The sequence below is a fragment of the Amphiura filiformis genome, chromosome 5 (genome assembly GCF_039555335.1).
Source record: "Amphiura filiformis chromosome 5, Afil_fr2py, whole genome shotgun sequence".
Lineage (NCBI taxonomy): Eukaryota > Metazoa > Echinodermata > Ophiuroidea > Amphilepidida > Amphiuridae > Amphiura > Amphiura filiformis.
In genome coordinates, this window is record NC_092632.1 from 54,913,599 (window position 1) to 54,928,340 (window position 14,742).

Here is a 14,742-nt window from a genome sequence, read left to right on the forward strand (position 1 = left end):
TGCAGGTTCCTCATCCACATTTAAAGAAGACATTTCTTCAAAGCAGACTGCGTAAACTAGAAGAAGGAAAACCATTAGACTGGGCAACTGCAGAAGCAATGGCTTTTGGTTCATTGTTATATGAAGGTATGCTACAAAACTGGACTTCACCGCTACAGAAACACATTATTTTCAATGATTAATGTTCTGAAGATCTGTGCAGATTTACCAAAAAAGAGGAGGGGGGAACGTACACCTAGGTTTCATTATCATTGAGGTATAGGACTTTTTGTTTTTTTGGAGAAGAGCAGGTACGGCAACTACTTGATTATATTTCTACATGTTCATACTACATACTCTGAAAATTTTAGAAAATTCGCACGAGTCCCGTTTAAAACAAAAATCACATTTTTGTTCCTAAAATGGGGTTATGGCGTCCGCAACTGGCACTCTCTCCATAGGGCTACATGTAAAGACCAGTTATAGACAAATGGCCATAAAATAAAATGGACTGCGTTCATTTTTCCTCAAATTTTGCATATGATGTAGATTTAACATCTGGAATGTAATGCAAGTGGTGTCATTGCTGCTCTTCTAAATTCATTTATAAAATATCCGCCCCCAGACCAAGGTGAACAGAAAGCAGCGCCAAACAAGTATGCATCAGAAAGAGGGGTCAATGGACTCAGCCTAAATTATCAAACCGAGGCTTAAATTATAAAACCGAGGTCAATCTTGATTCACCTCGTCGCAGTGAGGAATAAAGTAGGTATTTAATAAAGTTGGTAACTTCCTAAGGTACTAGTGCACCTGCAGCTGTGAGAGCCCTGATGCTGTGAGAGCACTGGCATGATAGCGATACTGTTTGACCCCAGATGACCTTTTTTTCATGCTCCCCTCATAATGAAGGATTCCACCTATCAAGTTTAAGCCCAATAGGGCAAAGTTTAAATTTAGCCCCTACATGACCTTTGACCTCGGTTGACCTCAATTTTGTTTTATGATATATTCCCTCAGATCAAGGATTCCACCTACCAAGTTTGGGCCTGATCGGACAAAGTTTGAAATTTGACCCCTCCGTAATGACCTTTGACCTTGGTTGACCTCGATTTTATTTCGGGCATATATTCCCCTCGCACCAAGGATTCCACCTACCAAGTTTGAGCCCGATCGGACAAAGTTTGAAATTTGACCCCTCCGTAATGACCTTTGACCTCGCTTGACCTCAATTTTATTTCGGGCATATATTCCCTCGTATCAAGGATTCCACCCACCAAATTTGAGCCCGATCGGACAAAGTTTGAAATTTGACCCCTCCGTAATGACCTTTGACCTCGGTTGACCTCGATTTTATTTCACTGCATTATATTCCCCTTGTATCAAGGATTCCACCCACCAAATTTGGGCCCGATCGGACAAAGTTTAAAATTTGACCTTTGACCTTGACCTCCGATGACCTTTCAAACCACCCCGTAAACGTGGAATGCCCGATACCTATCTATATCCAAAATATCGGAACGATGCGTCGAAGCGCGGCGAAACGCATAGCCGGATAGACAGACAGACAGACAGAGCTCATTATTTTATTAGTATAGATATCCTGGCATTAGCTGAGCATCCAATAGGCATGTGTATTTGGATAACAAAGAAAGCTATGCCACTGTAGCTGACAGTGGAGATAACACTTCTGACTCTGCATCGTCAGTGGGCCACTTCTGAAGGGGGGGGAATTGCAAAGTCGACCCGCTGACTCATTCTTGATGCGGACAAATGTGTTTTTACTCTGAATTGGTCCATAAGCAGGTCAATAATTATTATTCTGTGTCTCGTCTTAAGTTGAGAGTAACGCCATGTTGGATTTTGAAAGCAGATTCAAGAAACCTAATCCGCGGGGCATATACACACACATAGAAGAGCGATTTGTCGGTACACTGGCAATGCAATCATGTAAACGCACTGATTCGAGTCTGCCACTACAGAATCCGACATGACATTACTTTCAACTTGAGATGAGACACTGTATAGTAAATTTTATTAGGTATTTTGAGCTAGAGGGAACAACCTGTCATACCCCATTGACCAATATTTTTGTTTGATTATAGAAATCACAATGAAGTGAAAACCAACCTAGAAATGGGAAACACAATTCCACATGTTGTTTTTCTTCATTGTTTTGCATGCATTGAATGAGTGAGAAGGGATATTGAACACGACAGTGCGTAATATTTTATTTGTTTGACATTTTAAAGAATGAAATATAGAAATAACCTAGTTATTGTTACCTCAGATGGAAGTAATGAATGGGGACTATGAATTGGGCTTCGTTGGCTGTATTTGTGTAGTTAAAATATTAACCCTGGCTTCTTTTTGATGATTTCTTCCACATGCTTCGATGAATTTCAATGGGACTTGGACACAATGACCCTTATGTTATGTCAACATAATAAGTGGAAAAGGGACTTCGGAATCTAATTCCAATTGGCCACTAAATCTTTGATCTATTTCTGTTTGTGTACAGGTTTCAATGTAAGAATCTGTGGTCAGGATGTTGGGCGTGGCACATTCAGCCAGAGGCATGCTATGCTTATAGATAACCAAACCGATGCCATGTACATTCCACTTAATAATATCATGCCACAACAGACAGGATTCTATGAGGTAAGTTGCTATTAAAGGAAGACTCTGGCAATCACAATATTATGCCTTATATGTTAGAAAACAAGTATCAAGCACGAATCACAACTCGTATTGCTCATAAAAAAGAAATAAAAACAGCAGTCTCTCAATACGCAATATTCAAAAGGGGATGAAAGGAAGTACTTGAATAGTTCATTAACTGCTAACTTTCTTTTTCCTTTTTTTGGGGGGGCTGGAATTAAATGTCACAAAGCTTCTGCATGAACAGCGCCGTTGGTATGGTGATGCAGTTGTTGAAAAGTAGACCGTATAATGACGCTACTGGCTTATCTAGATTTGTCCCCTAACTGACCTTTGCAGAGTGTTGCCAATGCCAGATGAGAGCAGGTAAACTCTAGATATATTCAGAGTAAAGTTTTGATGGAAGTGATGGAAGTAATGTTGTATGCAATCTTGTTTTTGTCCCTTTGTCATCCTAGGTTGCTAATAGCCCATTGTCAGAGGAAGCTGTGTTAGGCTTTGAATATGGCATGAGCATTGAGAACCCAAATAATCTCATCATATGGGAGGCTCAGTTTGGAGATTTCTACAATGGAGCACAGATCATTATTGATACTTTTGTGACAAGTGGTGAAGGTAAGCCTGTGTGGGCAAGGTAGTCCAGTCAGGATATTGTGACATATTAGTACACTACACTACATGCAATCAACTTGGCTTTGTAAGAAGAAACTGAAAGGCTAATGTTATGGAACAGATAGTAGTATCAATTGTCAGGAAAGTTTTCTGGTCATTTTAAGCCAAACTAATGAGATAAATTAAAGAAAACTCACTTTGCATCTTAGCTTTTTACTGTTGATTTATAGGTGTGTCACAGAGAGTATTTAGAATGTTAAAACAGCATGAATTGAGAGGGTACACCTGGAAGGACATTATTTGATGATGCAGAATCTTCATCAGCCAACTATTATAATGAGTCAAACCATTCAAGACTTAAAAGGTGATAAGCAATATCTTAGATATGCTGCAGCTTAGCACACTCTGAATTATTTGAATCCACCTTTTATTGTCTCAATATGATGATTATAAAAGTGAAATTGATTGTTTCTTACAGTAAAGTGGCTTCTCCAGAGTGGTCTAGTAATGTTACTTCCACATGGTTATGATGGTGCAGGACCTGAGCATTCCTCATGTCACATTGAGAGATTTCTCCAGTTGTGTGATAGTAAGGAGCATGACATTGATGGTGATGATGTTAATACACAGATTGTTCATCCCACAACACCTGCGCAGTATTTCCACCTCCTTAGACGACAGGTATTTTACTTGGTTCTAATAATCTTACCTTGTGCATTGGTTTAGACATGCTCAGAGCCTTAGCCAAAAATTTACTTTTTTGTGCATTTTCTTCATAATTGTTGTTTTTACACCAAATCTGTATTCATATTAAGATTCATTGATGTCTTGCCTTTATAAAAACGTATACTTTTATATGTCTTGTTATGGCACTTTTACTATATACATGCATGTCTGAGAGTACACAGTTACAGAGTACATAGCCAGCTAGGTCAGTGTGGACGCCAAAAGCCTGTTTTTGATTTTGAAAATTTTACTGGTATCGGCTGGGCAAAGTTTTCTTTCTTTCTTATTTGTTTCTTCTTGTTTCTATATAATGGATACTAATACAGATGGTGAGAAATTACCGCAAACCACTAATCGTAGCTGGTCCTAAAGTGATGCTTAGATTGCCAGCAGCTGTATCCAATTTAGCAGACATGGGACCAGGGACATCATTCCAGCCTGTCATACCAGATTCTGCTGTTGATCCAAACAGGTAAGGCTTGTGTTCTTAGGGATTCAGTCATGTTTCACCATTGTTCATCACCATTAATCAATGATGCGTCCGCATCGTCTGCATGGTTTTCTAGCTGCCAAAGCTAAGTAAAGCATGCAGAAGCACCGGACGCTAGTTGCTACAGTAAAACATGATTGAATCGCCTTCAACAATGAAAACAAGCTAAAGATTATCAGTTAATCATTGTTACTTAACATTAATACAAGAAGATTGATGAATTATCTGTTGATATCAATACTAAAACTATAGAATAAAAAGGCAATGTTTTGCACATTCCCCCAAATAATGAATTTAACATGCAAGCTTGTATACATACACAAGTTCCAGGCATGACGAATCTTATGCGTTCTTGCATATCGTGCATGCGTGCTTCCGTTTCTGTTCACTTGGAAGACAGTATAGAATATGTCGGCTTGGTAGTGAGTTGCTAAGCAGTTGGGCGGTAAGCTGAAAACTGGTTGCGAAATTATCTTTTTTTTTATTATCGGCAATTTACACATGTGTCTACAACTTAGGCAATAGTCACAGTTGGAATCTCTCGATTGGTGTGATTTACAGTGTACAGGAATCTTAACATCAATACAATAACAATTGGGTATGATAATAATGTGTTCTCTGTACACTTGGAAGACAGTACAGGTGGAATCTCTCGACTGGTGTGATAAGTCTGGTTTGATTATAGTACACAGGTATTTTAACATCAGTACAAAGACAATTGGGTATGATGATCATGTATAGGCCTATACTGTACACTTGGATGACAGTACAGGTGCTTTGATACCTTAATGATGGCTTGGTAGTGAGTTTCAAAGCAGTTGGGCGGTAGGCTGAAGACTGGTTGCGAAATGAAAACTATCTTTTATGGCAGGGTAGTTCACACACGTGTGTACAGTTTGGGCAGTAGTCAAAATTGGAAACTCATGAATGGTGTGGTAAATCTGGTTTCTTGACAGTACACAAGTATCTTAACATTAATACAATGATAATTGGGTATGATAATACTGCACAGTTGCTTTGTTACCTGAATAGCTGCTTGGTAGTGAGTTGCTATGCAGTTGGGTGGTAAGCTGAAAACTGGTTACGAAAAACAAACTGTCTTTTACGGCAGGGTAATTCACACACATGTCATCGGCTTTAGGCAGTATGGTCCAAATTGAAATCTCTCTAGTGGTGTGATAAATTTGGTTTTATGCCAATAGTCAAATGTTTTTTTACAACAATACAAGAGCAATTGGGTGTGATGATCAGGTACACACTGTATATGAAATTTAATGTCAATACAGCATTTGGGTGTGATGATCATGGATAAACGGTACACCCAGAAAGAGATACACTTTGTTATCTGGATATCTGTCTGGTAGCGAGTCGTAGTGCAGAAAAGCTGCAAGTTGGCCTGGTCACGAGGCTTTAGCTATCTGATGCGGCAGGAAAGTAGCAGCCAACAGATGGAGATCTGGTATCTTCAGGTGCATGTACACAAGTATCTTTGAATCTATATTACCAGTGTAAAAAGATACAAACCCGTGTAAAAAGATACAAAACAGCTGCCAGACTTGTTTTCAAGGCAAACCGTATGGAGTACACCACTCCTCTGCTGAAAGAGCTTCACTGGCTTCCAGTAAATGAGCGTATTACTTACAAACTACTCACATTCGCTAAAAGTAGACATGAAACAACTTTGACTTTGACTGGTTACTCTGCAACTCCTCCTGATGAGGTCACCCGCAGAGGGTAGTGAGGGCGTACAGAGGAGCTTTCTAGTAGTCTTTTGGTGGTGTTTCTCTTAAGTGTGCTGTTACTTGCTGCTTGAAATTGTCAGTTGTGGCTATGTTAATCAAATGTTCTGGGATGTAGTTCCATACAACACCACTGTACATACAAAATCTCCTAAAATCTCACATATTTTCTGATGGTATGTTCCTATGATCACATGCTGATGGCAGTCTGCTTGAATGTAATAGAACTCACACAACATATAGGGATAATGCCTTCTGCAATTCGGTGCCAGCTCTCTGGAACCAATTACCTGTAAAACTTCATACTTCTGGCCACTTTTAAATCTAATCTGAAAACCCATTTATTTCCAAACTAAGTTTTTAATTTTTAATTAAGTTGTACATTTTATTGTAGCCTAAGATGTAGTGTAAGTTGTACTTTTAAGATCATTGTAAAGCGCTTTGTTCATACTTATGCTAAGGCGCTATATAAATTCTGTTTATTGTATTGTATTGTATTGTATTGTATTGTATTGTATTGTATTGTATTGTATTGTATTGTATTGTAAACATGTAAACTGGTCCCAAAAAGTAACTTACCAGGTAAGAAATTGTCTGTCAAGTTCAAACGACAAATCGTATTATACTGAATAGCATATGAGTGGAAGCGGTGTACATTTACGTGAGTTTGACACCTCATTTGTCGCAAACAGATCAAAACTTTTGAAGTTATGCTCATTTGAACAAGCCTACTATCAAATTTGAAAGTTGCAGGTCCGCCCCAATGAATTCACACAATAAACAGACACATGAAAGGATGTTCAGAACTTTTATTCTTTGTCAACTCACACTTTCCTGCTCAAACCTTCCTCACATGAACCATCTTAACAGTCTTCAATACCTGGTGTGTCCACCATCTGCATCAATGACAGCCAAACACCGGCGACGCATGCTGTTGATCAATCTGTCGATCCTGACCTGTTCAATTGCCGCCCACTCTCTCCTCAGTATCCGCTCTAGGCCGACCAAAGTTGTTGTTGGCTTGATGCGTTTGTTCACGTGGTACTTCAGATGGGACCAAAGATGTTCCAGTGGATTGAGATCTGGGGACTTTGAAGGCCACACAAGACGTTGAATTCCTTGGTTGTTCAGAAACTGGTTGGTTACCCGCGCTCGATGGGGTGTTGCATTGTCGTCCATTAGCACGAAGTTCGCACCGACCGCTGCTTGGTATGGGACGACATGTGGTCTGACAATGTCATTCATGTACCGATCCGCATTCAGTCCACCACGAACGATCACCAAATCAGTCTTCCGTGACTTCCGATACCGCCCAGATCATCAGGCTCCCTCCTCCCATCGCTTCCGCTTGTTGTATCCCCTCTTCTCCGATATCCTCATTGACCCTTCTCCAAACTCTTCGTCTCCCATCTAACCAGCGTAAACATACACGACATTCATCGGTAAACAGGACGTTGGACCAGCGACGACGACTCCACCGTCGATGTCTCCTTGCAAAAGCTTCCGGTCTCTACGATGTCTCGGTAGTAATCCTGGCCTCTTCCGAAGTTTACGAGAACGCATACCATAGGCGCGGATCCTGTTCCTGATGGTCTGGTAACAGATCTGTCCTCGTCTCCTGTGTAGTCTTCGGCGTATCTCTCGAGCTGCAAGACATTAAAAGAGAAAGAAATCATTAAGTAAAATGATCACAAAACTTTTCTTAACTGTCAGGTTTCCTGTAAAAAATGGGATTAATCAAACATGAACTGCAACACATTGCAAAGAGCATAAAACAAATAACCAAGCAAAACATTGTTTGTGAAGAAAAAGCCGGGATGATAATCAAACAAAATCTACACTCACCTGTCATGGTTCTCTTGGCTTCAACCTTGTTTAGGATTGATGCATTCTGGTTGGCTGACGTAACTTGTGGTCTGCCACTTCTTTCAAGATCTTTCAGACTACCACCAGGCTGTTGACGTCTGTCCCGCCACTTTCGAACAACACTCCTAGCCACGCTCAGCGTTCGTGCAGTTTCTGACACGCTCTGACCGCCTCTAACATTCCATTTAAAAGCCATCTCTGATTTTCACTTAATTTAGGCATATTGCTTGGTCTTGTCAGGTCTTGAACCAACGACCACATGAACACAATACTCTGGACACACCCAAGGTCCCCTAAATCCCTGGTCATCATATTGATTCTTTCATTCGACTTAATTTCTTCAGATGATTGAATAAGGACAATTGTCATTGAACTTTGATCATTCTTCATTCTCACAAGAAGCAATAGGAAAGTTAGTCATGCAAAGAAGAAGAGGAGAGCACTGATTACACCTGTATACTGCCAACCATCTCAAGTGGTATGAGTGCCACTTTCATTCCAGTGGATAGGTTCGGTTAAATAAGCATAACTTCAAAAATACTCATCCGTTTGCAACAAATGAGGTGTCAAAATTCACGTAAATTAACACTGCTTCCACTCATATCCCATTTAGTGTAACACAATTTGTCGTTTGAATTTGACAGACAAATTTCTTACCTGGTAAGTTTCTTTTTTGGAGCAGTTTATAAGGAATGCACTGTAAATTAGGATTCACACACTAGATGAATGGTATACGTATCAGAAAACAGATGTTAGAAGATCCACACCCAGATTTTTTTGCTCGACACAAGATGGAGTGGTAGGGATGACCATGCATAAATGTGATGACTGGCGAGCAAATATCTATGCTATACTCCGTCTATTGACTATGCATGCAGAGCGATGCATGGCAAGATACAGAAGCAATTGTATTAAAATACACATGAATAAACACCCCAGAAGCAATTGTATTAAAATACACATAAATAAACACCCTGTCTTACATGAGTAATTGCACGCCAAACATATATTAAAAGCTACTTTTGGAACTGGTAGAGGTTAAAATTACACATTAAAAGCAGCAATCACAATTTTGTTGTTGAACACTTCACTGGTTCCAGGTGAGGAAGAGTGTGAACTAAATAGCAAAGTTATTAATGCAACAAATATATACAGCAATAAATGCTCTTACAACAAATATTAAAAGCTGCAATGTTTAAAAATTAATAAGATTCATGGAGGGAGAGGAGGGGAGGGAATTGCCCTGTACACTTAGCGTTATTGAAGATCTTCAGTAGGTCGCAGATGAACAATTTAAAGATGGCGCCTGATATCGATCCACACACACACAGGGGCAATCCAGTGGTCCCACTTCCACGGTGACGAATTCCACTCCTCGGGCAGATAATCCGGGTGTCTTCAACACAAAGATATGGCACAAAAGTCCCCAAAATACAGTAAATACGAGTGGCTATGACTATGACTATTCTATAGAGACTAACATAAATATGACACACTTCAAATAAACAAGACTTGATTAAAATTGTTTGTAAAAAGTTAAATAATCTTGCAGGAGAAACTGCTAGACATGTTTACACGTCTTTACACACCGGCTAGTGGAAAATGGCTCTCCATTTTAGATTTATGCAAATTAGGCACTGTTCCACTATGGGGATTTTCAGGGACTTTTGATGTGTAATTAAGAATGCCTGAAATGAATGGTGATTATATGGATTCTGTTGTAATTATAGTGGTGGGTGATTTCATATTCTGACTGGCATACTGGGGCTCCATCTAACCATGTACCCCACCAGGATCCATTCTGGGGCTGCATTGTATTATGTGCCACAGTATGTAGTCTCAAGGTGTCTTCTGAAAGCACAGCATAAAAAAGGAAAGCGAATAGTTGTAAATATTAAACCAGTGACAAATTAATGTGAGATTTTTCTTTTCCAATCTAACAAACTCACAGCAAGTTGTGTCCATTGTAACATCTGGACATGTATATGAGAATGCCACTATGCCAAAATCACAAGTGATCACAACTTGGTACAAGTTTTGTTTAGGCCTCATGGGTAATCTTTATTATCATTGTTTCTGCTTTTTATTCTTCAGGGTTGATCGAGTTGTGTTCTGTTGTGGTAAACACTACTATGCTTTGGCTAAAGAAAGAGAAGACAAGCAGTTGTTCAACACAGCATTAATCCGAGTGGAAGAACTATGCCCGTTTCCGACTGCACTACTACAGGAACAATTAAACAAATATCCAAACGCTAAAGGTAGGCGAATTCATCAAGCAATCAGTAGCAGCAATGCTCATTTTTTAAATCCATTCTATGATTCTTAGCTGGTATTAATTCGAGGTTTTATCTTAAGGGGGTACTACACCCCTGTGGTAAATTTGTAACTAGTTTTGCATTTTTCTCAAAAAATAATAACACACTGGTAATTAAAGTTATGTATATTATTGGGGCAAGGAATCCAATTACTACACTGAAATTTCAGTGACTCAAGACAAGCGGTTCAGTATATATGATAGGAAACGAGGTACATCCTAGCGGTACCTTATTTCTTATCATAAATAACAAACCGCTTGTCTTGGGTCACTGAAATTCCAGTGTAGTAATTGTATTCCTTGCCCTATAAAATACATAACTTTTTGTTACCACTGTGTTATTAGTTTTGAGAAAAATGCAAAAATAGACACACATTTATTGAGGGGTGTAGTACCCCCTTAACTAAAGCTTAAAAGCATTAAGATTTTGGTTGATTTTATGTGACAAATATCAGTGCATGCTGCATTTGATATGTTTACTGAACATTGTAAATGATAAAGAATTTGAAGCTCTCGAGTACTATATGCAAAATATCTAATTCTTGATCATGAGAGGATGTACCTTCTGCGTCAACATACTTTTTGTGGAATAACATGATTGTGTGAACCTACATGATTGAACCTTGACCTTGCCTATCTACGTATACGACCTGTATTCAGAAACCTGATTGGTCAATTTTCAAAAGCTGTGCTTGTGCCGAAAGGGTTGGTCTTGGCGTAGTATGTTTGACGCAAATATCTGTGCGTACCCAAGTTGGCTCTCATGATCAAGAATTAGATATTTTGCCTATAGCTAATCTTCCCCTAAAGATGGATGATAAATGAAACAAATGAATTCCTCCACTTTACATTGAACCTGGGACCTCAACCTCAAAATTCCCTTTGCATTTGTGCAGAACATGGGCATGGAAAAAGATGAAACTGTAATTGCATTGATATTTGTCATCGCAATATATTGAGTGTGACAAAAAATGTCAGTCAGTTTGGGGTCATCCAGGGTCAAACTAATCAACAATAATAGATTTCATATCATCTTGGAGCTTTGGCAAAACATTGTGCGAAACAGGGAACATATTGACATAAGCATATATGCACAATGGAACTACGTAGTGTTAAGTGAATGAGCCCCTCAATTAATAATAGACTTGTAATAGCATCATTGCCAAATACTCCAAATGAATGCCAGTGATGCCAACACCGCGCCTTTGGAGCATGCACAATTCGGCTACTTGGCGATCACTTGCCGCTACTCATAAAACCATGCCGCTATTTGCCTAAAATTTATCTACTTTGCAAGAGTCAGGTCATGTAGTTTGTATAATGGTTTTGAGTCAAGTGCTTTTCCACCAAATTCGGCGATTTGTGTTCTAAATCTGCCCAAATATCCAGTATCGGGCGCTTTTTTTGAAATGAAAAAACTGGGCTACTTGAGACTCCTTTACCGCGATCCAATGTGCCGCACCTTGGTGCTGAAAAGTTTTGGCATCACTGATGAATGCTGGTGGATAATAATGCCTGCCAGATATCTTTGCCATCCATGCATTGATGGTGATAGATATGATGTAGATCATGTGCAAGCATTAACACCCCACGTTGATCATTAGTCATTGAAAAGAATAAAAACATCATTACTAGTTTGAATGTTTTTGTTTACTTTGGTAGCATATGTGTGGAGTCAGGAGGAGCATACTAACATGGGACCGTGGTTCTTTGTAAACCCAAGGTTCAACAATCTGGTAGGATGCAAGGTAAGCCACAAACATTTGAATGATAAACCAATAAACCAATAAGAAGTATATTTTACAATTCATTTTGTCCCTTATGTTAGTTTAAAAGGAATTGATGTGCAATAGGGACAACAAATTTATAAATTGATCTCTCACTCTCTCTAAATATATGTGACATGATCAATGGGAATGAGTCGCATGTCGACCCTGGTCAAAAATGAGTTTTACACATGTTTCTAAAAAGGACATTTAGAGCTTTCAGAAACTGAAAACCCCATGTTGATAAAACTTTTCTTTGCGAAGTTATGTCAATTTATCAATCGCTGAAAACAATATAAAACAAAAGAATTTTAACTCTTTCTTTGCTAATATCTCAAAATCAATATTAGCGACATCTGACTCATTCCCCTTGATCATGTCACATTTATATACCGTATTTCGTCAAATAGTCGCCCCCCTCAAATAAACGCCCCACCCCCACCACTTTTTTCAACCAAGATGTTTAAAAAAATGCTGATATTTCCATGCTATCTTATGTAGTGAGCTTACCAAGTTGTCCACACTCCACATGGTCGTAAATAGCGTCAATAATTGGCGAAAATCTGGATTGGAAACCCGGAAGTGAACCAGAAGTGAGTGTTTCTAGTTCATAATTCGTCATTTTAGTGTGAGTTTTAAGTTTACCTAATGATTTTAACAGGAATTATCGTTCTGAAATTGAAAATGTAACGCCCCCGGGGGCGTTTATTTGACGAAATACGGTATATACATATTAATTGTGATATTAGATTAGCATGAGGGATGTTATATGTTATCAAGTCAACATACATGTATCTTCTCTCTTTCAGCTATCATATGTTGGTCGTGGTCCACTTGGTACAGCTGCTGCTGGTGTTGGTCAAGTTCACCAGCAAGAAGCCAAGCAAGTTATACAACAAACATTTCAGGGGTAAAATTTCTTATGCAATAACAGATAAATTGAAATTAACAAAACCTGTAATTGATTCTGTGCTGCACAAGAGGCCTGACAATCAAATTCAGACCCAGGGTTTATATTATATATAAAGGAAGGTTTTATTTCAAACTCAATTGGTGACCCGCAGGTCAAATTGCTAGAATTGTACATTAAACACACCTAAACAGACACAATGCAATTTTTGCAGGCAGCAGCTTAATCAGCGCCAACTAGATACAAATATCCAAACCAACCCAACCTGATCCCCCAGTAGGCAATGAGGATAAAGTGCCTTGCCCAAGGACACAACACGTTGGCACGAGCGGGACTCGAACTCGCAACCTATGGATTATGAGTCGGGCGCCTTATCCACTCGGCCACACGTGCTCCCGCTAAACTACTGAAATATCAATACAGCAGAGTTGAAACAATCTAGTATATTTTTCTTCTATAAGGCCATCTTAATTTGATAGTTTGTCTCAAAGCCCTTCCCAAGTTAAAAACCTAATGCGGAATGCAGGTTTTTTTACTGTAAGGCTATGGGACAAGCTTTTTGACAAGAATAGACAACCTTTGCATCTCTCAAGGAGGTTTCACTGTGGTCAAGATGAAGAATTTTATTGAAATTTACGATTTAAGCTATTTTGACGTCTGACAATGTCAGGTGTGAGATTTTGTGAGGTGGATTTGAAAAAAAAAAAAAAACAGTCAAAAAAAAATGAAATTGACTAAATCCAGCTGAAATAACACACAAAAACAAGTGGTTTTACTGATGCGCACAGGGGCTTCGAGACGAACTATTAAATTAAGATACCTAATGTATATGCAACAAATTGTGATTAGTTTTCTTGATGGATCTTCACCGGATCTGAGGCATTATAGTTATTTTTCTTGGTTGTCCGTCCGTCCGTCTGTCGTGCCCTCTATCAGCAAGTACAAGCTAGTGAGCACGATTTCTCAGAACTGGTAAAGGATGTGAATTGGTGCTGGAATTGCCATCAATCCGTCTTAAAATGTGGAAGTGGTGGGCAATCAGTCTGAATTGTCAAAAGGTAGCTGAAAAGAACAAAAAAAAATGGGGTCATTTTGCTGAAAGGTGGGGAGGGACACATCCCCCAGGATTGGTTCCCTTTTTTTGCAATTGACAATCTGCAAATTTGATTAGTTGTTCATTGTAAAATATGCTAATTAGGTAACTTATTTTCTAAGTATGATTAGAAAATACTGGGTAAATGAAACGAGAATGTTCATTAATCATCAAACAATGATTGGTGTCATTTTATTGATACATTAGTCGGCATGGATTTAGATATTTGGTATGTACAGCAACAAATATCTAGCCTTGAGGAAAATCTCAAATATGTGCTTGTATAAAATGGTTGAGTAAAATGTATCAAGCCCCTCAAAATGACCCCCAAAATGACCCTATAGGGTTATACAGGTTTCAAAAATGTAACATGTTCCTATTTCACTCAAAAGCCCATCATATTATCTGCCTGAATGCAAGGATCACAGAAATATAAATTATGTGTGTGTACAACCTGTGGTTGCAGAGTTAGTATACAACATGTAGTTGCAGAGTTACAAATGTATGTGCCAAAAAGGTCAAAGGTCCATTTTCAAGTTGTATAGGGGGTTGCTCCGATTTTCAAATAATTTGGACCAAATTTTTTGTG

The 14,742-nt window shown here is 38.9% G+C and overlaps 1 protein-coding gene across 1 annotated transcript in view; it reads left to right on the forward strand.

The window, feature by feature from the left end:
* The window catches only part of LOC140153383 (2-oxoadipate dehydrogenase complex component E1-like), a 31,628-nt gene extending 17,174 nt beyond the window's left edge, over nt 1-14,454 (forward strand). Inside the window, exons 14-21 of the mRNA XM_072176123.1 lie at nt 6-126; nt 2,498-2,637; nt 3,096-3,252; nt 3,728-3,930; nt 4,302-4,447; nt 10,165-10,328; nt 12,047-12,132; nt 12,960-14,454. Of these exons, the coding sequence (XP_072032224.1) occupies nt 6-126; nt 2,498-2,637; nt 3,096-3,252; nt 3,728-3,930; nt 4,302-4,447; nt 10,165-10,328; nt 12,047-12,132; nt 12,960-13,064 (1,122 nt within the window). The 3' untranslated portion in view covers nt 13,065-14,454. The remainder of the gene's footprint in view (nt 1-5; nt 127-2,497; nt 2,638-3,095; nt 3,253-3,727; nt 3,931-4,301; nt 4,448-10,164; nt 10,329-12,046; nt 12,133-12,959) is intronic.
* Nucleotides 14,455-14,742: the final 288 nt, after the last annotated feature.